General features: G+C 45.3%; 1 protein-coding gene across 1 annotated transcript in view; it reads left to right on the top strand.

Annotated features, from left to right (window-relative positions):
* The first annotated feature begins 2468 nt into the window (after positions 1–2468).
* Positions 2469–27860, top strand: part of TRIM14 (tripartite motif containing 14) — a 104410-nt gene continuing 79018 nt past the window's right edge. The window contains exon 1 of the mRNA XM_075338615.1: positions 2469–3085. Coding sequence (XP_075194730.1) covers positions 2477–3085 — 609 coding nt within the window. The 5' untranslated portion in view covers positions 2469–2476. The remainder of the gene's footprint in view (positions 3086–27860) is intronic.

Genomic DNA, 27860 nt, shown 5'->3' with positions numbered 1-27860 from the left:
AAACAAAATATGATGGCTGCATGTGTGATACGGTGTTCAATGTAAAGGGTTAATGTGTGATTGGTGAGGTTGTAGTGCAGAAGTGAAGTTTTCCAAGAGTGGCGGTGGGACTGTGAAAGATTCGCAGAGCTGGGGCGGAGTCGGAGCTGGAGTGGAGGCGGAGCTGGGGCGGAGCCTCAATGGGCCCCGAACTTTTGCCAGTATGGGGCCCTGAAATTCCTAGTGGCAGCCCTGGATGGAAGGGGGGAGACTTGAGCTGTAGGCCTGGGAGACAGGGAGCAGAGAAACTCACAGTTGGTAGTCGTGGTGCTGGATGAGGCTGTGCTGATTTGGTAGGTCAGTAAACACACAGTCTGTGATTAAACCAAACGTCCTGCAGTACCGCTGCCACTGACGGGGTGACCGTCCAGTGATATTACTTAGTGTGCTTTGGTCTAGTCCGACACTCCTAGAGTCTCCACTTCACAGCCCCTCACTCTCTGAGGCTGCTCTCTCTCGATGTTATGGGAGCTCCAACTCCCCAGACTGCTCTTCTCCTGAGAGCTACTTGAGAGCCCACTGCTCTCCTTGCTTCCCTGCAGATGACTAACTAGCCACCTCCCCCCCAGCCTGCTTAACCCTTCGGTGGGCGGCCCTTTCCTCACTGGACCTTCCCACCAGCGTGTGTGTGTGTGGGGTTTGCATGCTGGTCTTAGCACATCACTGAGTGGCACCTGCAACCAAGGGAGAGATGGATGCTGCACGGAAAGGAAAATTGTACAACACTCTGTGACGGCCTGATAGGCCAGGGTGTCACACTGTGCACAACCTCTTACTGGAGAATCGACAAATTTCAGCTAAAGCAAAAGCAGACATTATGAGGATTTCCTGTGAACATGTTTGTGTCATTATCCATGAACATTTGGACATGAGGAAGCTATCTGCAAAGCGGGTCCCCAAATGTTTGACAACAGATCAGAGAAACATGTGAGTTAAAACTTCCCAGTCCATTTGTCAGCATTTACGGACTGATAAGAACTTCCTGGATCGACTGGTCACTCACTACGGATGAGACCTGGATTTATTTGTATGACCCTGAAAACAAGGAGCAGTAAAAAGAGTGGAGGCACAGTGGTTCTCCTCATCCAAAGAAGTTCAGGGTGCAAAAATCAGCCACTAAGGTGATGGCGTCTGTGTTCTGGGATAAGGAGGGTGTGCTGCTAGTGGACTACCTTCAAAAGGGTTCCACCATCAATGTAAGGTATGACATTGAACTTTTGGACCAATTGAAGGCAGCTCTGAAGGCCAAAAGATGCAGCAAGCTGTCCAATGGAATCTTGTTCCTGCAAGACAACGCCTTCGCTCAAACTGCACAAGCAACCACAGCAAAACTAGCAGAGCTGGTTGACCATCCACCTTATTCACCAGATCTAGCTCCCTCCGACTATCATCTGTTTCCAAACCTGAAGAAGCACCTCACGGGTACCAAATTTCACACCATTTCTGATGCCATGGCTGCTACGGATGCTTAGTTTGAGGCACAACCAAAATTCTTCTTTTTACTAGGCTTACAGAACTTGGAATACCGATGTAAGAAGTGTGTTGACATCAGTGGAGAGTATGTGCAATAAATGTAAAGTTTCATCATCCTATCTCGTTTCTTTCTGGGTAAAGCCAAAGACTTATCAGCAGCCCCTCATATGTAGGCTGAAATATCAATAAAAGATACATTTCTTTTACTGCTACTTTTAAAGTTCAGAGGTAATTTTCTATTGTAGACATTGTTAGGGAAGACCAAGTAAAGTTTAGAGAAGATCACATTAAGTTCCCCTGAAAAGGTTGGAGGGCATTTTAGGATCATCCTGAAATTTCCCTAACTTTTTGTGAGCAGTTTATTTTGTTTAATTAATGTATTTCAATAATGGCACCCAATCATGTACAACAAGGCCTTTTATATGAGGTTCAGATGGATCCTAGAAATGTTTTGATATATTAATAAGCATTGCACACTATATACAGTAAAAAAAAAGAAATCTAAAGTGAAAGGGGAAACTGAACTGCAACTGGCTAGGAAGAGAAAAGATATATTAATTAAATTATGGGAGATGAAAGGAATAACATTGCTGTGAAAAATCTGCATAAAATTCTATAAGAAGTAAAGCAGAACTTTGAGTACTAGCTGCTCATCTACAACATGGTACATTTTTTTCCTAAAGGAGTAATGAAAGGGTTAGTCAGTGCTACCTGTCACGTGCGATGAGAATCTAGTTTCATTTCCTGGTGACAGAAATCAGTCGTCTTCTCTTCAGAACAACTTGAAGACAAAGCCATCATCGCTTTCGAAACACAAGCGGATACAGGTTTTACAAGATTACCCAAGGCTGCAGAAATTGGAACCCAACACTGACTGGCTATAGCAGTTTAATACAGCAGACATTCACTATTTGGCCACCTTGAGAAACAGGTGAGTGAGGAAACATCAAGAAAACGAGTCATAATGGACATTCAAGAAGAATGTGATATGTTTCGGCCGGGTTTGATTTGCAAGACAGATTCCCAGATGATGCCCGCAGCTGCCTCTGGCTTGTGCCCAGCAGTCTATCAGTGTGGAATATGTGATTCTAGATGCCCGACACCTGTCTTAATGGTGTCTTGCGGGCACCGCTTCTGTCTTCGTTGTCTAGAACATTTTTGGCATAACCTTCCTAATTGTGAAAAGACATGTCCTTCTTGTAAATTACCGAGGGAAGAGAATGCAACAGTGTACCCACAGCCAATACAGTGTGACCTATGTCCACCTCATAGTCCATGCACTGCCCAATGGAGCTGCTTAACTTGTGCACAGTCATATTGTCCCGAGCACTTTCAACCACATATACTGGACGAGAGTATATCCAACCATCAAGTGTGTAATGCAGATGGAGAAGAGTCCAGAAACATGAGGGAAACGAGGAGAAGGACTCACTGGTGTGTCCAGCACAGGGAAAGGCCGGTGGAGCTCTTCTGTACGGCATGCCGAGTATGTGTATGTACAATCTGCCCCCTAATTGGAGCGCACAAAGGTCACCCGGTGACATTTATACAACAAGAAGTCACACACAAGAAGGTACCCTATTGTAATTAATGAATAATATTGCTTAAATTGTAGTTTACGGGAACCTAACATCTGGGAAGCATGAATCAGGCTCTGGCTGTGTTATTGTAGCCACATATGTTTTACTCTGTGGCGTTTCACAGATAATATTCATGGGTCTGAAATGACTAGTATGTGGCAGCTTCTCTCTCTTTGGAGGCACAGAGGAGTGAGAGAAGCCACACGGGATATGCTTTGTACTAGTCATCCAAGACGCATAATCCCCAGACAGCTTTTCTAAGTATGTTTTCATTGGCGATAATTCAGCCACACTCTGTTTCATGCTGATTGTGGTTCAGGCAGAATGAGCCACATGACAGGTTCCCTTTAATGCGCACTGTAATGGTGGAATATGGGGGATTGTGTAGAATTGTGTGTAGATTTGTATATTAGGCGTGGTGTTCTATCCATTCTGTGTTCTTTGTGTGTTCATTGTACTGTTTGCAGGTTTAATCACCCCCTGCAAGGCTATTGTCACTAAGTCTGGAGGAGAGGGGCCTGGGATCCACCTAAACTCTCTGTTTTACCTGGAGATTAGTCAGTCTGGCTGAGCAGGAGAAGGGAGAAGGAGTCTGTTTGAGAACTTCAAGAGAGTAGGAAGAAGATTGATCCTCTGGGCTGAAGCTGGGGCTTCTCAGAGAGACCTGGACATTTATCGCTTTCTGCACTAAACTGTATTTGTGTTTCTAGACTATTTTACCCCCCGTGTGGTGTATTATGTTATGGACCGTTTAATTTGCTTGGAATAAATATTCTTTGGATTGCTCATTCATCTCTCGCTCTGTTGATTGTGTGATATGGGAGAAGGACCCCATCACATGCACCAATCACCAGGATTTTCTTATATAACCTGAAGCCAGTGCTACACTGGCACTATCATGCTGATTCTATACATACCATAACTATGAATACTCACCCCCCCCCCCCCCCGCCATTATTTGATCCCCAGCTGCTGTCACTGAAGAAGCTGGTGATTTTATAAACTTTACTTTCTTGGATTTCAAAACCTAAACATCCGAGCTGAACACTAGTGGTATGTTAAAAATCTGCCTGATAGTGCCAGTATAGCATTGGCTTTAGGTTATATAGGAAAAACCTGGTGATTGGTTCCCTTTAAACAGTCATTTGAATGAGGGCTTAAAGCGAACCAATCACCAGGATTTTCGTATATGACCTAAAGCCAGAGCTATATTGGCACTATCAGGCTGATTCTATATATACCTTTAGTGGTCAGCTCAGATATATAGGTTTTGAAACACAAGCAAGCAAAATTTGTAAAATCAGCAGCTTGTTGAGTGACAGCAGCTGCAGCAGCTGATAGCTGAGGTGGATATTCATAGTGATTCCCTCCCCCTGTTATTTATGCTAATTCTAATACACAATCATTTTACTTTGTGACTAAAAGAACCTGTGCTGATGTCTTACCCATGTGATCAGAAGGAGTGGGGCCTCAGCCAGTAAACTAATGCTGCTTCCTGGTATAAGCTATGTTGGCTGAGGCCCCACCCCTTCTAGTCACATGGGTATGACATCGGCACAGAAGCTTCTAGTCACAATGTAAAACAATTGTATAATAGAATTAGCATAAGTGACAGGGGGAGGGAATCACTATGAATACCCACCTCAGCTATCAACTGCTGCAGCTGCTGTCACTCAACAAGCAGCTGATTTTCCAAACTTTACTTTTTTGTGTTTGAAAACCTTTACATCCGAGTTGACAGCTAAAGGTATGTATAGAATCAGCTTGATAGTGCCATTATAGCACTGGCTTTAGGTTATATATTAAAATCTTGGTGATTGGTGTGCTTTAACCCCTTCACGACCTTAGACGGATCTATCCGACATGGATTGTGTCCAGTTAAGCCCCGCGGCGACGGTCGGCACACATATCAGCTGTTTTCAACAGCTGACATGTGTGCCTGCATTTTGCGAGTGGAATCGCTTCCACTCACAACATTTAACCCCTTAAATCTCGCAGCCAAAGTCTGGCAGCGAGATCTATATGCGCGCGGCCATGTTTTTTACTTACCGCCGCCCCCACCGGAAGTCACGTGAGTGATCACGTGACTTTCGGTGGTTGCCATCATAGCACAGGGTCATGTGATGACGCCTGCAGCTACGAAGTTTCACTTTAGTTTTTCCTCGGCACGGAGCAGAGGGAAACAGGAAGTGATTGAATCTGCTGTTTACAGCTGTATAGCTGTGATCAGCAGATAGATAAGAGTGATCAGATTGCTGATCGTTATAGCCCCCTAGGGGGACTAGTAAAATAAATTAAAAAAAAAGTAAAAAAAAAGTTTTTAAAAAAAAACAACCTAAAAGTTCAAATCACCCCCCTTTCACCCCATTGAAAATTAAAAGGTTAAAAAATAAATAAATATACACATATTTGGTATTGCCGCGTTCAGAAATGCCCGATCTATCAAAATATAAAATCAATTAATCTGATTGGTAAACGGCGTAGTGGCAAAAAAATTCCAAACGCCAAAATTACGTTTTTTGGTCGCCGCATGTTTTACGCAAAATGCAATAACAGGCGATCAAAACGTAGCATCTGCGCAAAAATTGTACCTTTAAAAATGTTAGCTCGAGACGCAAAAAATAAGCCGTCACTGAGCCATAGATCCCGAAAAATGAGAACGCGGTATGTGTTTCGGAAAATGGTGCAAAACGTGCGCCACTTTTATTGGACAAACTTGTGAATTTTTTTTAACCCCTTAGATACAAGTAAACCTATACATGTTTGGTGTCTACAAACTCGCACCGACCTGAGGCATCACATAGATACATCAGTTTTACCATATAGTGAACACGGTGAATAAAACATCCCAAAAACTATTGTGCGATCACACTTTTTTTGCAGTTTTTCCACACTTGGAATTTTTTTGCTGTTTTCCAGTACACTATATGGTAAAACCTATGGTTTCATTTAAAAGTACAACTCGTCCCGCAAAGAACAAGTCCTCATATGGCAAGATTGACGGAATAATAAAAAAGTTACGGCTCTCGGAAGAAAAGGAGCAAAAAACAAAAACGCAAAAACGGAAAGTGCCCGGGGGCTGAAGGGGTTAATATTTGATCTGACAATGTCTAGACTCTATTTTACTCACTTACAGTATATAATACCATTAATTTTACTGAAATTTCTAGCCATCATCATCGCTGTCTCCATTGGGGTTGACATCTAAATTCCCTATCAGTATGTCCTTGGAATGTGGGAAGAAACCACAGAAAAACCACACAACACAGGGAGAAACCCGTATCAGATGTTGTCCTTGGTGGGATTTCAACCCAGGACCGGCTTTACCACTAAGGCCAGAATCACACTTGCTAGTGCTTCGCGTGTAACTCGCGCGAGTCTCTCATGGTAGAACCCGGCATGGCCGCACACTCTCCTGACAGGAGCTGGTCGGTTGCATGTATCTCTATGCAGCTCAGACGCTCCTGTATGCATAGTGTGCGGCCATGCCAGGTTCTATCATGAGAGACTCACGCGAGTTATACGCGATGCATTAGCAAGTGTGATTCTGGCCTAAGTCACCGTACTGCCCAATAGTGAAAAAAAAATTGGCCGCAATATATCTGTAATAGTTGTACTAATCACTACTGGTATATACACACATATTTATAAATACTAAAAATATACTGCCTATTAATGTCATGTACATTATGAAGTACTTTCCTGGTTTATTAGTAAACCAGTTTTTTACACCTTTAAGAACGTTTTTTTTTTTAACAAACTTTGCATAAATCAATAGTACAGGTAAATGTAATAAACTTTATAATATATGTTATCAGAGAAATACGCTTCCTTCCCCACTTATCAGTCACTTCTTCCTTTCCATCCTGAACATAGCAGCAGATCTTGATGATTTGTGGCCAAGTCCACTCAGTGCGGTAGAAACATTCCTCAGATAACCATGATATCATGCCAAGTTGTGTAAGTGTGGGTACTTCTGCACGTGGTGTTTGTACTCGACACTGAATCAATCGAGTTATTTTGAAATTGTTTTTCGTTCTTTCATCACTTGAAAATCATTAACATGTCTATCTGTAATTCCATGAGTTTTTTTTCTTATTTCAATTTCAATGTGGAGTGTGTATGTATATATATATATATATATATATATATATACATATATATATATATATATATATATATATATATGTGTGTGTGTATATATATATATGTATATATAGATATAGATATATATATATATATATATATATATATATAGATATATATAGATGTATATATAGTATGTATTTATACACAATGCCTTGTAAAAGTATTCACACTCCCTGATCATTTCCGCCTTTACTCACTTTCAACCCTCAAACCTAAATATATTTCATTGGAATTTTGTGTGATATACCAGAACAAAGTAGCAAGAATTTGTGAAGTTTAAAGCACATAAAGGTGGCTTTACACACTGCAACATCGCAAACGACATCGCTGTAACGTCACCGGTTTTGTGACGTAATAGCGACCTCCCCAGCGACATTGCAGAGTGTGAAACACATCAGCGACCTGGCCCCTGCTGTGAAGTTGCTGATCGCTACAAATCGTTCAGGACCATTCTTTGGTCCTTTGTTTCCCGCTGTGCAGCATGATCTCTAGAAAGTCTCAGTGTGTAAAGGGGACTTTACAGCGACTTCGTTAGCGACTTCCCTTTGAAAAAGCTGCTTTACAATGTCCCCAATGACTAGCTAGGTCGTTCTGCAGGTCCGGATCGCTGTTGCATCGTTGGCCAGGTCTGCCTGTTTGACAGCTCACCAGCGACTCACCAGAGACTTTGTAGCGATCCCGGCCAGGTTGGGATCGCTGGTGGGATCGCTAGAAAGTCTCAGTGTGTAAAGGGGCCTTAAATACATGGTTTTCAAAGTATTCTAGTAATATAAATGTGAAGTTTATGATATGCATTTGTATCCACCCCCCTGAAGTGATGGAAAGCGTCTGTGAACAGCAATTTTTGAAGTTTTGCCACAGATTTTCTATGGGCTTTAGGTCTGAACTGTGATTGCGTCATTCAAAACATGAATATGCTTTGATCTAAACCATACATCGTAGCTCTGGCAGTATGTTTATTGTCATTGTTCTGGTGGAAGGTGAACCTATGCCCCAGTGCCAAGTCTTTTGCAGCATCTGTGGCGCCCTGGCCTAGCCAGGTTGTCACAGATAACATACAAACACCCCCACCCCCATTAGACAGGGACACCAGCCAAACAAAAACCCTTTTTGCCTCCCTCCAGGTTCTGATGTCCACACCAGGTGGGGCGGAGCTAAGCGATTGGCTCCACCCACCAAGGAGTTCACAGGCCTGGAGGCGGGAAAAGTGACAGTTAGTAGTTGGAGTTGGAAGTGAGAGGAGTGAGCACTTGGGTGTCTGGGTTTGTGGCCCAGGCCCTGACAGCAAGGTTGGCAGACGGTGGTGGCTGTCTGCAGGAGTGGTGGAGCAACGCGGAACCGTAGGACCGGGGATGGGCGACGACCCGCTGGTACCGACCGGGGAGCGAAGTGAAGCCAGCACACACAGGCAGGGCCATCGGACCCTGACCAGGCTTGGAGCCGCCGACAATAGTCAGATCCGAATGTGACTGGAACCCCAGGGGTTTCACAACAGCAAAAGTCCCGATTGAAGGCAACAGCCCACACCGTGAGGGTATACAGCTACCACCTAAGGCTAGAGACTCAAGCACCAGCGTCTGCGGGCAAACGGGCTCTTCCGGTACCCATACACCGGGGAGCGGACTACCGTTGGAAATCCACAGTAGTCAGAAAGAGAACATTAAGGTGCAGGGAAAGACAGCCGCCATCACCTGTCCGGAGAGAAGCACTGCAGCCGGCTGCGGGACTCGTCCATCCAGCCGTTTGGTTTACCGATCTTGCTGAGTGAGTACACCCGTGCCATCCGGCACCGCGCCGCGCTGTCCATGCAACCCTGCACCTCACCAACCCTGCCTCCCCGTCACATCATCGGGCCCCGGGACCACCAACCCCTACCCACGGAGGGGGAAAACAACATCCCAGCTGCTCCTTACCATCGCTCCCGGGATCCCCGTCATCAGCAGCGGTGGTGCCTATCTTCACCACGACCCGTGGGTGGCGTCACGGACTAAATCCCCCAAACCAACCACCCCTTTCACTCACGGGCGAGGAGCGCCGCTCGAGTCCCCAGATCCGGCCCACCGCTCGAGCCACCGAGCAGCCGCAGCAGCGCCGGACCCGAGCGTTAGCGAGAGCGCAGCAGCGACGGCGTCCTCCCCGCCCGCGACACATCTAATAGGTTTTTCTCCAGGGTTGCCCGTATATAGCTCCATACATCTTCTAATAAACTCTGGTCAGCTTCCCCGACATTGCTGAAGAAAAGCATACTCACAGCATGATGTTGCCACCACCATGTTTGATGGTCGGGATATGTTTTCTGGGTGTTAGTTTTCCGCCACACATAGCATTTTGTATTTAGCCCAAAAAGTTAAACTTTGGTTTCATCTGACCAGAGCATCTTCTTCCACATGCTAGCTGTGTCCCTACATGGCTTTTTTGCAAGCTGCAAATGGGACGTCTTGTGTTGCTTTCAAGAAAGGCTTTCTTCTTTCTAGTCTTTGAGAAAGAAGGCCAGATTTGTGTAGTATACGACTAATAATTGTCATGTGGACAGATTCACCATCTGAGCTGTGGATCCTTGCTGTTGCTTTAGAGTGACCATGGGCATCTTGTATAATTTCTTCTCTCCATGCGCTTTGGATTTCTGTTTTGGTTGGACGGCCATGTCTTGGTAAGTTTGCAGTTGTGTCATACAAACCTCTGAGGCCTTCACATTATAGCTGTACTTATACTGAGAATAAATTACACACAGGTGCAGGGGTAGGCTAGGCTGTGGGGCAGGGGAGCAATTGCCCCCTGGGTTGGTCTCCTAGCAGCAGTGAAGCAGCCCTCGGGATCTTGGGAATACTCATCACCAGGCCGGCGAGGGTCAGGGGATGTCACGGGTGGCCCCGCCCGGTTTCGTGACCCCGAGGTGTCCACGAAGGGGATAAAGGGTGGTGGGAAGATGAGGATGAAGGGGTTGAGGATGTTGGGAGTAGTTGTCTCGTGACGCCACCTGTGGTGTGCGGCCAAGGATTAGCTGCTGCTGCTGTTCTTTGGTTTTGGTTTGATTAGCTGCTTAGCGGGTGCTGTTCTTTGGGGCGGAGGAAAACGCAGCTTGGATGGTTCAGCTCCTCACAGGTAGAGCTGGGCCCCAGGAGGATGATGGGGGGTAGTAGTGGCCGGTGGCGACGGCACCGGCCGGCAATGATGGGCTGACACAGTGGACGCGGTTCAAGGTCTTTTACTCACTGTTAAGTCATCACCTTTGGAATGCCGGTTTCCGCCGTGATGGGCCCCAGCGGATCCTGGATGATTCAGAGGCCACCACCGATGTTGTGAAGATATGAGACCTTCCTTCCTTGCACTCTGTAGTGTGGATTCCTGTGGCATGAAGCTACTTAGAGACCTCACTGTCCTTGGGTTTAGTTCCCGTCCTGTCCACAGACAGCACAAATCAAATGTGGGCCCGACCGTGGTCTTGACTCCTGACTCTATGTGCCGCTGTGCCCCGGGACCTTTGTGGTGGAAAATGGGACATGAAATCCCCCTTCCCGGCAGATTCTGATGGCGCAACGTGGAGTGTATGCCACCCTAGGGCTCTGCACCCTGACTGCGCCGGTCCCAAAAGGGCTGTTAGGCTCACTCCTCAGCTACCATGTTGCTCCTTCATCTCTCCTGCTCCTTCCAGTCGGGCTGGCTCTAACTGCGGAAGCTCTGAAGCACTCTCCTCAGCAGCCTGTTCTTCTGTGTCCCAGACTATTCTGAGGTAAAAGTCTGTGTGTTCTCTCACTTCCCCAGTGCTGCCCCTCCCTCCTGATGACTCAATAGTGGTTGGGAAAGTCCCATTGCTATGGTGACTACCTCTAGCCCAGTTCAAGTGGGAAAGCACCTAAGCTGTGTGTGTGTGTTGTGTAAGTGAACACCAGTTATTAACCTCTTCCTTACCCAGTTTGAGTACTGCACCTTAAGTGAGATGCAATACCCTGTGGCGACTGAAGCCTCAGGGGCACTACAGCAGCTATGTGCTGCTTAGCCACGCCACATTGTACCTTTAAATGATCTTCCGGGGGGGGGCGTTCCCTGACTGGAGATGTGAGAGGACGCAGGGAGAGACGGCTCCGGGACCTACAAGAGTTATTGCACCCCACTGGGCCGTGACGGAGCGAATTTAACCCCACATCACCTCCGGTATCCTCCCTGCACTCACCAGGATCTTTAACCGGCTGTTACATGGCAGGAGGAGCGGGGAAAAGGCAGAAGGAGGCAGCAGCAGGAAAAGACTGGGACTCTCAAGATGGCGCCGCTGTACACACACCAGGTACCAAGGCAGGGAGAGCAGCGGCGGCACATGCTGAAGAGCGGCTTTGTAGAATGTGCCAGGGGATCAGAGAGGAGCGTCCACTCCTCAAACAAGGAGCAGGAAACTTTGGACACTGTAAAGAACAGCTCCCAAGTTACACAAAGGGAGGATGAGGGTTGTAGTGTCATCCCCCTCCCACTGCATTCCAGTGTGCAGGTCAGAGCTGAATTTACCATTCACCACAACCCATGGATGGCATCACGAACTTACAATCCAAACCAAACAACCGCGGCCCAGGCCGTGGGACTCCTCATCTAAGTCCCCTCGTGTAACGCCAACTCCCTTGCAGAGCGATGTGACCCCTGGGCCCGTGAGAGGCTCGAGCCACCACCCACAGTTTGAGCAATGATCCGAGCGGCTCGGCGGTCGCAGCCGAACCCGCGGGGCGGTACAAAACAATGTGAGGGTGATTGGAGTGCCAGAGAAAACAGAGGGAGCCAATCCGACTGCTTTCTTTGAGAAATGGCTGCTTGAAATCTTCGGCGCAGAGGTCCTGTCCCCACTTTAGGCTGTGGAAAGAGCCCATAGAGTTCTTTCCAGACCCCTTCCGCTGGAACCTCCACCAAGACCTGTCTTAATGAAGTTACTTCACTACAAAGACCGGGATGCCATTCTCAGGGAGGCTAGAAATAAAGGCTATATAACAGTGAATGTCCACAGGATTTAATTTTCCCTTACTATTCTGTTGAAATATCAAAAAGGAGAGCCCAATTTAGGGATGTAAAACGACGCCTGAGAAACACACAAATACCCTATGTTATGCTGTACCCGGCAAAGCTCCGGATGGCTGTGTGGAATGAAATCTTCTTCTTTGAAAATCCTAAAGACGCTCTCCGGTGGCTCGACACTAATGAACAGTGGCTCAGACATGAACAGCAACGTTGATATATATCTCCTTAAGCTTTGTGCCATCGATAAACAATCGATTGTCTGTTGACACCATGTACACTTGGCCTAGTGGACAGATTATTTTGGTCTTCATTATTTGGTCCCGGTGGTTCTCTACAGAGACTGTTCTCTTACTTTGTTTTTACATTTTCCGGTTTTGGGTTTTTGAACAACTCCATTTTTGGTTTCAGGATGGACTGGTGCCTTTACTGCAACTTTAGGGTTGCAAGTGGTTTGCTGTTTGTTTGTGGGATGGGGGTAGGGGGGATATGGTTTGTGCAGCTCTAATCATTTTATCTTGTCTTTATATGACATTGGTTTCCGCGCTGTTCCCAGAGGACATGAAGATGGGAAACATCTGATTGTTTGCACCACATGTACACTTTACCATAATGACGGGTAAAATTAATATCCTTTCCTGGAATGTTCGTGGCCTGGGGGATGTCACCAAGAGAGTGGCGGTTATGGAATATCCCACTTTCCCGTGATCGTTTGCCTTCAGGAGACTCACCTGGAAGGCGATAGAACATCACTCATGAATCGTTCGTGGATGAGCCATGGGTACCATTCAACTCATACAGGGCACTCTAGAGATGTTAGTATTCTGGTCCACAGAGCTATCCCCTTTGAACTTCTCGTCCACAGTGTATCAGGAGGGTAGATATGTCTGCATTCATGGTAAAGTATTCAATAAGGAGCTGTTATTGATAGTAGTATATGTCCCCCTCCATATAATAACACTGTTATGCAAAAAATAGCTGGTATTATTAGTAAAACCCCAGGGGTGCAGGTGATATGCACTGGAGACTTCAATAACATCATTCATCCATATTGCGATAAATATAATGCAGATGCTCGCTTAGAAAATCACCCTAATTCTAAATTTGGGGATCTGGTGGCAGAACTCTTGTTGTCGGACCTGTGTTGAATTAAGCACCCCAAATCCAAGCAATTCTCGTGTTACTCAAAAACACATAATCTAGAATAGACCTGGCCCTTGGTTCGGTAGAAATATTACCAATAGTTGACAAAATTGAATACCTGCCCACAGCACTATCGGATCACTCACCAATATTAATCAGTTTTAATTTCCTGCCTGGTCTGTATCCTGTCCATGGTCGTTTAACCCATTTTGGCTACAGATTATAGACATAGACCTGATCTCGTTGACCCTTAAACATTACTTTCAAGACAATAACACTGATGAGGTGTTGCTTAACACGATATGGGATGCCATGAAGGCCTGTCTGAAAGGGACCTTAATTCAGGGGGTTAAGTAGATCTAAGATTAAGTCTAATCAGTTCAGGGTGTTCCTTAGCGATGTTGCTTAGTGTGACGGGGCCTTTAGTGAATGAGTCCAGGAGACAGAACAACAATACATTTCTACAAAGGTGGCACGGGACTTGCTGGTATGGAAGGAGGCACAAAAGGCGTATGATATTCATATTAAGGAACGGGGTATTAACAAGAGAATGTTCTCACAGCAAAGATTTTTTGAAGAGGGTGGAAAGGCAGGACACTTATTGACGGTTATTGCCAAGGCACAAAGAGGGAACATATTCGTAGGGGCATTAAGGGACAAAAGTGGAGCAATAGTTAACCAACCAGACCAAATTTTAACAGTTATTTTTTGGAATTTTACAAAGAACTCTATAGTACTAAGTTACAATTTGACAAAGAACAAATAATATCATATATAAACGATATCTCATTACCCACACTCTCAGAGACAGACCGGACATATTTAAACAGTCCACTCCAACTAGAAGAGTTACAACTGGCGGTCACCTCCATGTCCAATAGCAAATTGCCGGCATCAGACGGTATCCCTACAGAAATGTATAAAAAATTTTGAGATATTTTACTCCCCCAGCTGCTAAAAAACCTTTCAGGGGGCTGCTGAGAGCGGTTCTTTACCCCATCAATGCAAGAGGCGGTGGTTGTGGTTATCCTCAAACCTGGCAAGGATCCCCTCCTATCCGATTCCTATAGGCCCATTTCACTGTTGCCAACGGATATAAAACTTATAGCCAAAGTACTGGCATCTAGATTGAATAAAGTGATACTCTCTTTAATTCATACAGACCAGTCCGGGTTCATGCCCTTCAGATCCACAGAGGTAAACATTCGCCAATTACATCTCAACTTACCACTACCAGCTAACAATTCGCGAGATAGAGTAATCTGCTCCCTTGATGCCGCCAAGGCTTTTGACTCTATTGAGTGGGAGTTTCTATGGACAGTACTGCATTAATTTGGGCTGGGGGAGAATTTCATATCATGGGTAAAGCTTCTATATAACTGTCCCAAAGCAAGAATTAAAGTTAACGGACGTCTTACCCCACCCTTTAGACTAGGCAGAGGTACCCGTCAAGGATGCCCCCTATCCCCATTGTTATTCGCTATGGCCATCGAATCGATGGCTGCGCTGATTAGATCCAACCCAAGCATAAAGAGGTTCCAACGAAGGGGACAGGAAGAAAAAATTGCGCTATACGCTGACGACACACTGCTTTTCCTGGCCAACGCATCCATCGTGCTGCCAAGAGCTATGGGGGTGATTCAGGACTATGGGAATTATTCTGGTCTAACGATCAACTGGGATAAGTCGGCGCTTCTCCCGATTAACGGCGCGGACAACGCCACTAACTACGCTAAATCGGGCTTGCAGGTGGTCACTCAATTCGAATATCTAGGGGTACAGATTACAGCACATGTCAAAGACTACGAGAGCCTCAACCTAACACCCATTCTTTCTAAATTTAAGCTCAAAAAAGACATTTGGTTACGCTTGCCTTTGTCAGTGGTGGGGTGAACTAATTTGATCAAAATTATCTGGATGCCACAATTACTATATATGCTACACAACTCCCCACAATGGGTGTGTCGCGGGCGGGGAGGGGACGCGGCGCTCACCACGCTCGGGTCCGGCACTGCTGCTGCTTCGCTTGCTGCTCAGTCGGTGGCTCGAGCGGTGGGCTGGATCCCGGGGACTCGAGCGGCGCTCCTCGCCCGTGAGTGAAAAGGGGAATGGTTTTGGGGATTTATTGTCTGTGATGCCACCCACGGTGTGGTGAGGTTGTGACACCAACGCTGCTCTGGACGGGGATCCCGGGAGCGATGACAGGGAGCAGCTTAGATGTTGTTCTTCCCCTCCGTGGGTAGGGGGTTGGTGGTCCCGGGGCCCGGTGAGGGAGGAATGGCAGGTGGGTTACGGGGCCTGGTGAGGTGCAGGGTTGCGGGGGCAGCGCGGTGCCGCACGGCACAGTGGTACTCACTCAGCCAATGATGAATGCAAAGTCTCCGGTAAAACAAACAGCTGGATGGACGGGTCCCACAGACGGCTGCGGTGGTTCTTCTCCCGGTAGGTTGGCGGTGACTGCCTTTCCCTGCACCTGTGTTATGTTCTCGGTTCTGGTGGCTTCCCACCAGTAACCCGCTCTCCAGCTTGGATGGATGCTGAGGGAGCCCCTTTTGCCCGCAGGCTCTGGCCCTGGGAACTGTAGCCTTGGCGGTGACTGTATTTCCCTTCACGGTTTGAGCGGTTGCCTTCAATCGGGTCTTGACTGCTGGGAAACCCCGGAGGTTCCCTTCGCTAATGGATTTGACCGGTTTTACGGCGACTCCAAGCCTGGTCGGGGTCCGTAGGCCCTGCCGAATGGTGCTGGCTTCTCTTCACTCCCCGATCTGGTACCGGCGGGCCACCGCCTGTCCCCGGTCCTTACAGTTCACGTCAATCAGCCCCTCCTGCAGACGGTCACCACTGTCTGCCAACCTTGCTGTATGTGCCCGGGCCACACACCCTGACACTGTCAGTCTGCTCCACTACCACCTCACTCTTCCACTCTCCAAACTGAACTCTCCTCTCTCCCTTCCGTTTCCCGCCTCCAGGACTGTGAACTCCTCGGTGGGTGGGGCCAACCGCCTGGCTCCACCCCCTGGTGTGGACATCAGCCCCTGGAGGGAGGCAACAAGGATTTTTGTCTGACTTTAATGTGCCTAGCCAGTGTGTGGGGTGTGCTGTTGTAGTACCTGTGACGACCTGGCTTGTCCAGGGCGCCACATTCCCCCTCAGTAAAATGCAGACCGTCCGCGGGCTGCCCGTCCATTACCGGTTTTATTTTTTTGTTAACTGCAAAAGAGTAAAAACAACATTCAAAAACACAAGCATTTTTAGTCAAACTTCCCATAACGGGAGGCACATTCTTAAACGTTGCTAAACGGTATATGTTTATTAAACGGTACGGATTCCGCTCTTCTCCCACCCAAACAACCTGGCCCTGATGCTGCCCCTAAGAAGCGGGCAGCACCCCTTGACCCCAGTCCAGAACCAAGTTGCCCGAGCGGGTACGGTCTCTTTCAGGGGACCCGCGTCCATGGGGACCCCTGAACCCCCGGAGGATCGCCACCGGTTATGGTAGTGGCGGGCCTGGGCCATCCCTTTCCTCCAGGCCCATCCTCCAAATCAGCCTCTCCGGAGGCGGTAACGGTTGAAGCCAAATATTTACATCCCACAAGTTTGTGGTTGCCCTGCAAGTTCTCGGGCTTGTCCGTAAGCAGTTCCTTACGCAACGGTTGCAGAAAGTCCCTACGGGGACTAGTTGCCGGCAACGGCCGGTTCAATCACGGTTCCAATCAGATAACTTCTTCGGTTGATTCAATCTTATCATTCAAACTTGTATCTATACTGGTGGTCCCAACGGGGACAACTGCCGGCAACAGTGGACCGCTGACTCACTTCAAATCCACGGTGTCGGCCGGAGGAGGGGGCTGGGCTGGTATTCGGGCCTCTTGACTGCCCCTCAGCTTAGGGTCCAGAGCAAACTGGGAACTGTAGCCTTGGCGGTGACTGTATTTCCCTTCACGGTTTGTTATGATCCGGAATCATGGAAGACCACCACAAATCATTGGCAAAAGGTGACAAGAGCATTGGCAACTAATCTGGCCGCCATCCCCTTACTAACCATCACAACTAGAAGTAGCCGAGGGGTGAACTAACATCCTGTGCACCGTGAACCCAGCCGGAGAACTAGCTATCCTAAAGGAAGGAAAGATGAATAACTCTCTGCCTCAGAAAATAGACAAGAATAGCTAGCCCCCCACATTCAAAGACTCCGGTGATATAGGAAAAACACAATACACTGGTAGATGACAGGATTAGCAAAAGGTGAGGCCCCCGCTGACTAAAATAGGAAAGGACAGGAAAGGGACTGATGGTGGCCAGAGAAAAACCCTGCAAAATACCAACTTCCTGATAGTACAAAAAGGCCCTCAGATCGCACGATCTGAACTCCGTCCTATACCAGGTGCTCTTGTCATACTAATGAACAGAAAACAAGAATCATAACAAAGTCAACAAGCCACAAACACATGGACCCAAAGGAGCTATACTCCACACAAAACTGCAGGGAGTTCCTCAACAATCCACTGAGGGGCAAAGTCCCTGCAAGCAAACAAACTGAAACCAACCACAGCAAATGACAAACCCAGATAAACAAAAGAACCAGACAATAAATAAAGAGCAAGCACTTATCTGGGGAAGATGTGGTGTAGAGCAGGATTAAGCAGGCTGGAGATACAAAGAACAACTGGTATCCGGCAACAGCCTGCAATCAGACCAGGATTTAAATTAGCAGAGAGTTAGCAAAGGAAACACCTACTTCACAACACACCTGGTCCAAGTCCAAACCATTCCTGGCCACCAGAGGGAGCCTCCCAGCAGCCAAAACATAACTAACATTCACAACAGGTTGCCTTCAATCGGGTCTTGACTGCTGGGAAACCCCGGAGGTTCCCTTCGCTAACAGATTTGACTGGTTTTACGGTGACTCCAAGCCTGGTCGGGGTCCGTAGGCCCTGCCGAATGGTGCTGGCTTCTCTTCGCCCCCCGATCCGGTACCGGCGGGCCACCGCCCATCCCCGGTCCTTACAGTTCACGTCAATCAGCCCCTCCTGCAGACGGTCACCACCGTCTGCCAACCTTGCTGTATGTGCCCGGGCCACGCACCTGGACACGGTCAGTCTGCTCCACTACCACCTCACTCTTCCACTCTCCAAACTGAACTCTCCTCTCTCCCTTCCTTTTCCCGCCTCCAGGACTGTGAACTCCTCGGTGGGTGGGGCCCACTGCCTGGCTCCACCCCCTGGTGTGGACATCAGCCCCTGGAGGGAGGCAACAAGGATTTTTGTCTGACTTTGATGTGCCTAGCCGGTGTGGGAGGTGTGTTGTTGCAGTACCTGTGACGTCCTGGCTTGTCCAGGGTGCCACTGGTGCCACAGAAATTTTTCTTTAGAGAAGAACTGATATGGGGCCCACGGGTCAGGCTGGAGACCTTACAGCAAGGAAAGAGTAACAGGGGTCTGGTTGTCCCCAATCCATGGGTATATTATATGGCAGCTCAGCTTCAGCATATCCGTGGTTGGGAGGACCCGGGGGTGCTCAGTGGCAGCTTCTACAAGAATACTTTGGCTCCCATAGTCTATACGAGGTATTGGAGTCGGGGGGCTTCGGGACGTTGACGCATGATCCCCTACTCTGCTGTTAATCCACAAATTATGGGATAAAATAAAAAGATACAGAACATTCAGGGAGTCTTTCAATATACTGTACCTCAATTTAGAGGAACCATTGGCTCTCTAACCTGTATCGATTGGAGGGGTTTGAAAGCTGGGCCCGGAGAGGGATAAGTAGATTTGGACACATAGTAGATGGGGATCAGATCAGAGAATTTGCATATCTACAAATGGAATTGGGATTCAGAACTCAAAATTCTACAAGTATTTACTGTACAAATGAGACATGCATATCAAGCAGAGAGTCTTATTGTAGGTAGACCGATTCAACAAAATAAGATTATACAGCGTATTGCAATGTCTATTGGCTCAGCAGGGGTTATCTCCTATTTATACTGGGACATATTATATTTGGTGCTTCTGAATCACCCAGTGAATGCGAAGGAGAGGTGGTAACGGGATATAGGGCCAATTGAAGACAGTCTATGGACAGAAATTTTAGAGAGGGTTCTGGGTCTCTTGGTCTCTCTCTGGGAAAAGCTCACCGCCTGTCTCACTTATATGTAATTCATCAGGTCTACTGTACACTCAAATTTTTGTTTGATGTTGGAGTCAGATCCAATCCTCTCTGCCCAAGGTGCCACATAAACACAGCTAATCTACTACATATGGTGTGGTCGTGCCCAAATCTTGAAGTATTTTGGAGAGGGGTAACCGGGATAGTTAATAGAGTGTATTTGATTGAGCTGAACCTAACGCCCTTTGTTTGCATTTTGGGGTACATTGAGGATCTACTGATTGAGGAGGAGGGGAAGCTGGCCGTATCCAGAATGCTTTTCTTGGCCAGAAAATTGATAGCTCAGTATTGGATTTCTGATCAAGCCCCTACAATTGCTGAATATATGCAGTCATATGAAAAAGTTTGGGCACCCCTATTAATGTTAACCTTTTTTCTTTATAGCTATTTGGGTTTTTGCAACAGCTATTTCAGTTTCATATATCTAATAACTGATGGACTGAGTAATATTTCTGGATTGAAATGAGGTTTATTGTACTAACATAAAACGTGCAATCCGCATTTAAACAAAATTCGACGAGTGCAAAAGTATGGGCACCTCAACATAAAAGTGACATTAATACTTTGTAGATCCTCCTTTTGCAAAAATCACAGCCTCTAGTCGCTTCCTGTAGCTTTTAATAAGTTCCTGGATCCTGGATGAAGGTATATTTGACCATTCCTGTTTACAAAACAATTACAGTTCAGTAAAGTTTGATGGTCGCCGAGCATGGACAGCACGCTTCAAATCATCCCACAGATGTTTAATGATATTCAGGTCTGGGGACTGGGGTGGCCATTTCAGAACATTGCAATTGTTCCTCTGCATGAATGCCTGAGTAGATTTGGAGTGGTGTTTTGGATCATTGTCTTGCTGAAATATCCATCCCCTGTGTAACTTCAACTTCGTCACTGATTCTTGCACATTATTGTCAAGAATCTGCTGATACTGAGTTGAATCCATGCGACCCTCAACTTTAACAAGATTCCCGATGCCGGCATTGGCCACACAGCCACAAAGCATGATGGAACCTCCACCAAATTCTACTGTGGGTAGCAAGTGCTTTTCTTGGAATGCCGTGCTTTTTTGCCTCCATGCATAATGCCTTTTTGTATGACCAAACAACTCAATCTTTGTTTCATCAGTACACAGGGCCTTCATCCAAAATGTAACTGGCTTGTCCAAATGTGCTTTTGCATACCTCAGGCGACTCTGTGGCGTGCTTGCAGAAACGGCTTCTTTCGCATCACTCTCCCATACAGCTTCTCCTTGTGCAACGTGCGCTGTATTGTTGACCGATGCACATTGACACCATCTGCAGCAAGATGATGCTGCAGGTCTTTGGAGGTGGTCTGTGGATTGTCCTTTATATAAGGATAAGGCTGCACATCAAACTTAGATAATGGTATAATGCCTCAAGCATATGGAAAAATATTGGAATATACAATGAAAAATGCTACTTGCTAATTTGAACATGTGAATAATGAATTGCATACCTGCCATGGACATTAGGAAAAAGGAGATATTTAGCAATCGCATTGATCAATGTAACTGAGCCCCAAGACCTCGTCAAGGTATATCTCTATATTGAGGTCCCTAGCTCTGTGACCCTAACTGTGTGTCATCTCATTGCAATTAAAAACTGCTGTGGGTGGAGAGGGGTAACTAAGGACTTTCTTATATAGGAGATGGAAAAAACATGGCCGAAAGGGGCGGAGCTGTGTTCACATTCAGAAAAAAACTACATATAACTGAATAGGATAACTGAAGTGAGCACTAATATATATATATTATGAGTGCAAGCCAAAAAATACATACTAGATAAGGCTGCACATCAAACTTAGATAATGGTATAATGCCTCAAGCATATGGAAAAATATTGGAATACACAATGAAAAATGCTACTTGCTAATTTGAACATGTGAATATTGAATTGCATACCTGCCATGGACATTAGGAAAAAGGAGATATTTAGCAATCGCATTGATCAATGTAACTGAGCCCCAAGACCTCGTCAAGGTATATCTTTATATTGGGGTCCCTAGCTCTGTGACCCTAACTGTGTGTCATCTCATTGCAATTAAAAACTGCTGTGGGTGGAGAGGGGTAACTAAGGACTTTCTTATATAGGAGATGGAAAAAACATGGCCGAAAGGGGCGGAGCTGTGTTCACATTCAGAAAAAAACCACATATAACTGAATAGGATAACTGAAGTGAGCACTAATATATATATATATTATGAGTGCAAGCCAAAAAATACATACTAGATAAGGCTGCACATCAAACTTAGATAATGGTATAATGCCTCAAGCATATGGAAAAATATTGGAATACACAATGAAAAATGCTACTTGCTAATTTGAACATGTGAATATTGAATTGCATACCTGCCATGGACATTAGGAAAAAGGAGATATTTAGCAATCGCATTGATCAATGTAACTGAGCCCCAAGACCTCGTCAAGGTATATCTTTATATTGGGGTCCCTAGCTCTGTGACCCTAACTGTGTGTCATCTCATTGCAATTAAAAACTGCTGTGGGTGGAGAGGGGTAACTAAGGACTTTCTTATATAGGAGATGGAAAAAACATGGCCGAAAGGGGCGGAGCTGTGTTCACATTCAGAAAAAAACCACATATAACTGAATAGGATAACTGAAGTGAGCACTAATATATATATATATTATGAGTGCAAGCCAAAAAATACATACTAGATAAGGCTGCACATCAAACTTAGATAATGGTATAATGCCTCAAGCATATGGAAAAATATTGGAATATACAATGAAAAATGCTACTTGCTAATTTGAACATGTGAATAATGAATTGCATACCTGCCATGGACATTAGGAAAAAGGAGATATTTAGCAATCGCTTTGATCAATGTAACTGAGCCCCAAGACCTCGTCAAGGTATATCTCTATATTGGGGTCCCTAGCTCTGTGACCCTAACTGTGTGTCATCTCATTGCAATTAAAAACTGCTGTGGGTGGAGAGGAGTAACTAAGGACTTTCTTATATAGGAGATGGAAAAAACATGGCCGAAAGGGGCGGAGCTGTGTTCACATTCAGAAAAAAACTACATATAACTGAATAGGATAACTGAAGTGAGCACTAATATATATATATTATGAGTGCAAGCCAAAAAATACATACTATATAAGGATAAGGCTGCACATCAAACTTAGATAATGGTATAATGCCTCAAGCATATGGAAAAATATTGGAATATACAATGAAAAATGCTACTTGCTAATTTGAACATGTGAATAATGAATTGCATACCTGCCATGGACATTAGGAAAAAGGAGATATTTAGCAATCGCATTGATCAATGTAACTGAGCCCCAAGACCTCGTCAAGGTATATCTCTATATTGGGGTCCCTAGCTCTGTGACCCTGTGTGTCATCTCATTGCAATTAAAAACTGCTGTGGGTGGAGAGGGGTAACTAAGGACTTTCTTATATAGGAGATGGAAAAAACATGGCCGAAAGGGGCGGAGCTGTGTTCACATTCAGAAAAAAACTACATATAACTGAATAGGATAACTGAAGTGAGCACTAATATATATATATATTATGAGTGCAAGCCAAAAAATACATACTATATAAGGATAAGGCTGCACATCAAACTTAGATAATGGTATAATGCCTCAAGCATATGGAAAAATATTGGAATATACAATGAAAAATGCTACTTGCTAATTTGAACATGTGAATAATGAATTGCATACCTGCCATGGACATTAGGAAAAAGGAGATATTTAGCAATCGCATTGATCAATGTAACTGAGCCCCAAGACCTCGTCAAGGTATATCTCTATATTGGGGTCCCTAGCTCTGTGACCCTAACTGTGTGTCATCTCATTGCAATTAAAAACTGCTGTGGGTGGAGAGGGGTAACTAAGGACTTTCTTATATAGGAGATGGAAAAAACATGGCCGAAAGGGGCGGAGCTGTGTTCACATTCAGAAAAAAACTACATATAACTGAATAGGATAACTGAAGTGAGCACTAATATATATATATATTATGAGTGCAAGCCAAAAAATACATACTATATAAGGATACCATTATCTAAGTTTGATGTGCAGCCTTATCCTTATATAGTATGTATTTTTTGGCTTGCACTCATAATATATATATATTAGTGCTCACTTCAGTTATCCTATTCAGTCATATGTAGTTTTTTTCTGAATGTGAACACAGCTCCGCCCCTTTTGGCCATGTTTTTTCCATCTCCTATATAAGAAAGTCCTTAGTTACCCCTCTTCACCCACAGCAGTTTTTAATTGCAATGAGATGACACACAGTTAGGGTCACAGAGCTATGGACCCCAATATAGAGATATACCTTGACGAGGTCTTGGGGCTCAGTTACATTGATCAATGCGATTGCTAAATATCTCCTTTTTCCTAATGTCCATGGCAGGTATGCAATTCATTATTCACATGTTCAAATTAGCAAGTAGCATTTTTCATTGTATATTCCAATATTTTTCCATATGCTTGAGGCATTATACCATTATCTAAGTTTGATGTGCAGCCTTATCCTTATATAGTATGTATTTTTTGGCTTGCACTCATAATATATATATATTAGAGCTCACTTCAGTTATCCTATTCAGTTATATGTGGATTGTCCTTGACTGTTCTCACCATTCTTCTTTTCTGCCTTTCTGATATTTTTCTTGGCCTGCCACTTCTGGGCTTAACAAGAACTGTACCTGTGTTCTTCCATTTCCTTACTATGTTCCTCACAGTGGAAACTGACAGTTTAAATCTCTGAGACAGCTTTTTGTATCCTTCCTCTGAACAACTATGTTGAATAATCTTTGTTTTCAGATCATTTGAGAGTTGTTTTGAGGGGCCCATGATGCCACTCTTCATAGGAGATTCAAATAGGAGAACAACTTGCAAGTGGCCACCTTAAATACCTTTTCTCATGATTGGAAACACCTGCCTATGAAGTTCAAAGGTTAATGAGGTCACAAAACCAATTTATTTATTTAGTAAGTCAGTAAAAAGTAGTTAGGAGTGTTCAAATCAAGAAATTGATAAGGGTGCCCATACTTTTGCATCGGTCAAATTTTGTTTAAATGCGGATTGCACGTTTTCTGTTAGTACAATAAACCTCATTTCAATCCAATTCTTTTTGTTTGTTTTTTTTTACTGCCCCATTCTATGTCCTGTTGTGTATAAATATGTGACTCTTCAGATTTTGTGTTATACCATGCCTGATGAAGAGACCTGAGTAGTCTCGAAAGCTTGCAATTATTACCATCTTTTCAGTTAGCCATTAAAAGGTATCAACCACTGAGGACTTCAGTTCTTTTAAACAAATTTTTTCATTTCAATCCAGAAATATTACTCAGTCCATCAGTTATTAGATACATGAAACTGAAATAGCTGTTGAAAAACCCAAATTGTTATAAAGAAAAAAGGTTAACATTAATAGGGGTGCCCAAACGTTTTCATATGACTGTAAATAAAATTAATTGACTGATAAATTTGGAGAAAGGCATATATCGTAAAAGGAATTGTGTTCTCAAATTTGAAAAAATATGGGCACAGTGGATTGATGGGTCAGGGCTAGCCTCGAGAAAGCTGGCTAGATTTCGTCTGGGTTTATTTTAATAAAGAGCTATTGAAGAGGTGCAAAGTCTGAACTTAATGGAATTCACGCTGTAAGGGACTGGTGTGGTGAACAGCGTGGAAACTGTAATTACTAAACCTATAGCAATAATCTATCTTAATCTGAACTTGTAAATTGTTACTGTACGTTGGTGATTATCTGACTAGCGGTATTTACTACACAGGGCTGCATGAAAATGTTTCTTGGGAGTTTTTAAGTTGGGGGGTGGGTTGGGTGTGGGAAAGCGGCAAGTTTGCCTCCAACGTGGTTTTGTCTGTATATTGAAAATCTTAATAAAAACATTCTAGTTAAAAAAATAAATGATCTTCCATCCATCAGCATCACAATGATTAGGGGCCAGAAGAAGCTGCTGTGTCCATCCTGCTTTCTGATTGGTGGAGCAGTATTCATTGGTAGAGTTGCAGTCACTAGAGGTTGCAGTGTGCTGCCTCCCTAATTAAAGAGCAGGAAGCAGAAAGTGCTGCACTGCTGATGATGCTGCTGGCTGCCCCACACCATGTGTATGAACCTTCATACAAAAATGTGAGAAGCATCATTCAATTAAGGCTGGTTTCAGACGTCCGTGTTTTAGGTACGTGTGACATCCGTTTTTAAAACGGATGCCACATGTACCCATGTTATTATTTGCTGTTACTCACACGTCCGTGTTTTCACACGCACCGTGTGACCTCTCATGACCCCACAGACACACACGCAGGCATGTCCGTTTTTTCTCCAGCAGCACGGGTTTCACACGGATCGCACACTGATATGATCTGTGACATCAGTGTGACACGTACCGGAGAATACATGGGTCTTTTTAATAAAAATATTTTCTATATTTACCTCTCTCCAGCAATGCTGTCTCCGGCACTGCTGCCTCCCGCTCCTTATCGCCGCTCATTATACTCACTGAATATTCAGTGCCCTGTGGAGCTGGAAACGGGGACAGCGCTGGGGACTTCAGTGCCGGGGACCACAGCAGTGTGTGTGTGTGTGTGATCAGTGTCTACATGTATGTGCGCTATGTGTGTGTATGTGCTCGGTGTATTATCGATGTGTGTCTGCTATGTGTGTATACAAATGTGTGTATGTGTGCTCAATGTATACGTGTGTTTTTGTGTGTGTGTGTGTGTGTGTGTGTAGTGAGAACCTGGAAGCCAGATCATCGCGGGGACAGCATCGAGGACTCATCACAGTTTCTAATGAACTCTGATGAACCTGTGAAGCTGTAGCGCGAGTGTCGTGGGGGTCATCAGGATGTCATCAGAGTTCATTGGGAACTCCGATGACCTCCTGGATGTCACTGTGCTTGCAGTATACTCACCTGTCCGGTGCTGTCCTCGGCGGTGCTGTATCCAGCGCTGTCCCCGCGATGCTCTGGCTTCAAGGTCCTGAGTGCGGTGAATAATCGATGAAGATAATGAGGCTTAAGCAGGGGAACATGTCTGGCATTGCAGGATCTGAGTCTCTGGCAGCATAGTGTGTTACTGATGATAGCCTTTGTTACAGTGGTCCCAGCTCTATGCAGGTCATTCACTAAGTCCCCCTGTGTAGTTCTGAGATTTTTGCTCACCATTCTTGTAATCATTTTGAACCCACGAGGTGAGATCTTGCGAGGAGCCCCAGATCGAGGGAGATTATCAGTGGTTTTGTATGTCTTCCATTTTCATATTATTGCTCCCACAGTTGATTTCATCACACCAAGCTGCTTGCCTATTGCAGATTCAGTCTTCCCAGCCTGGTGCAGGGCTACAATTTTGGTTCTGGTGTCCTTCAACAGCTCTTTGGTCTTCATCATAGTGGAGTTTGGAGTGTTACTGTTTGAGGTTGTAGACATGTCTCTTTCATCCTGATAACATGTTCAAACAGGTGCCATTACTACAGGTAATGAGTGGAGGACAGAGGAGCCTCTTAAAGAAGAAGTTACAGGTCTGTGAGAGCCAGAAATTTTGCTTGTCTTTAGGTGACTAAATACTTATTTTCCACCATAATGTGCAAGAAAAATCTTGCCAAATCAGACAAGGTGATTTTCTGGATTTGTTTTCTCATTTTGTCTCTTATAGTTGTGGTCTACCTATGATGTCAATTACAGGCCTCTCTTATCTTTTTAAGTGGGAGAACTTGTACAATTGGTGGCTGACTAAAATTTAGCTTCAGTATATATTTTTTTTACACAAAACTGCTTCCTTCAGCTGCGTGTGTAACAACTGAGCGCTGCTCCTGCAGACGGTACAATGTGAGGCCTCCGACACACATCCGTGCCGCCGGTACGTGTTTGCCATTTTTTGCACGTACCAGCGGCACGGAGACACGTTCAGCAATGCTACCCTATTGTAGCAGGCACACACACGTAAAACCACACGGAACGTGTGTCCGTGTGCGTATGTACATGTGTGTGCGTTTTTCTACACGCTGACATGTCCACGTTTTCTCCGGCAGCACGGGTGTCACACGGCCCGAACCCGTACCACACGGATGTAGTGTTGATGCGGTCCCGTGTAACACGTGCCGGAGAAAACACACGTGTCAGTGAAAAAAAAACAAACATTTACTCACCTTCTCCAGCCCTCCTGTCTCTGCCGCTGCTGCCACTTGCTGCCGACCGCCGCTCATTATGCTCATTTAATATTCACTTCACTGCGGCCGGCAGCAGCAGCAGCAGCGGGGAGACGGCAGGGCTGGAGACCGAAGATCAGCA

Source organism: Anomaloglossus baeobatrachus, chromosome 1 (assembly GCF_048569485.1).
Source record: "Anomaloglossus baeobatrachus isolate aAnoBae1 chromosome 1, aAnoBae1.hap1, whole genome shotgun sequence".
Taxonomy (NCBI): domain Eukaryota; kingdom Metazoa; phylum Chordata; class Amphibia; order Anura; family Aromobatidae; genus Anomaloglossus; species Anomaloglossus baeobatrachus.
This window is presented reverse-complemented; position numbering and strand designations above follow the sequence as displayed.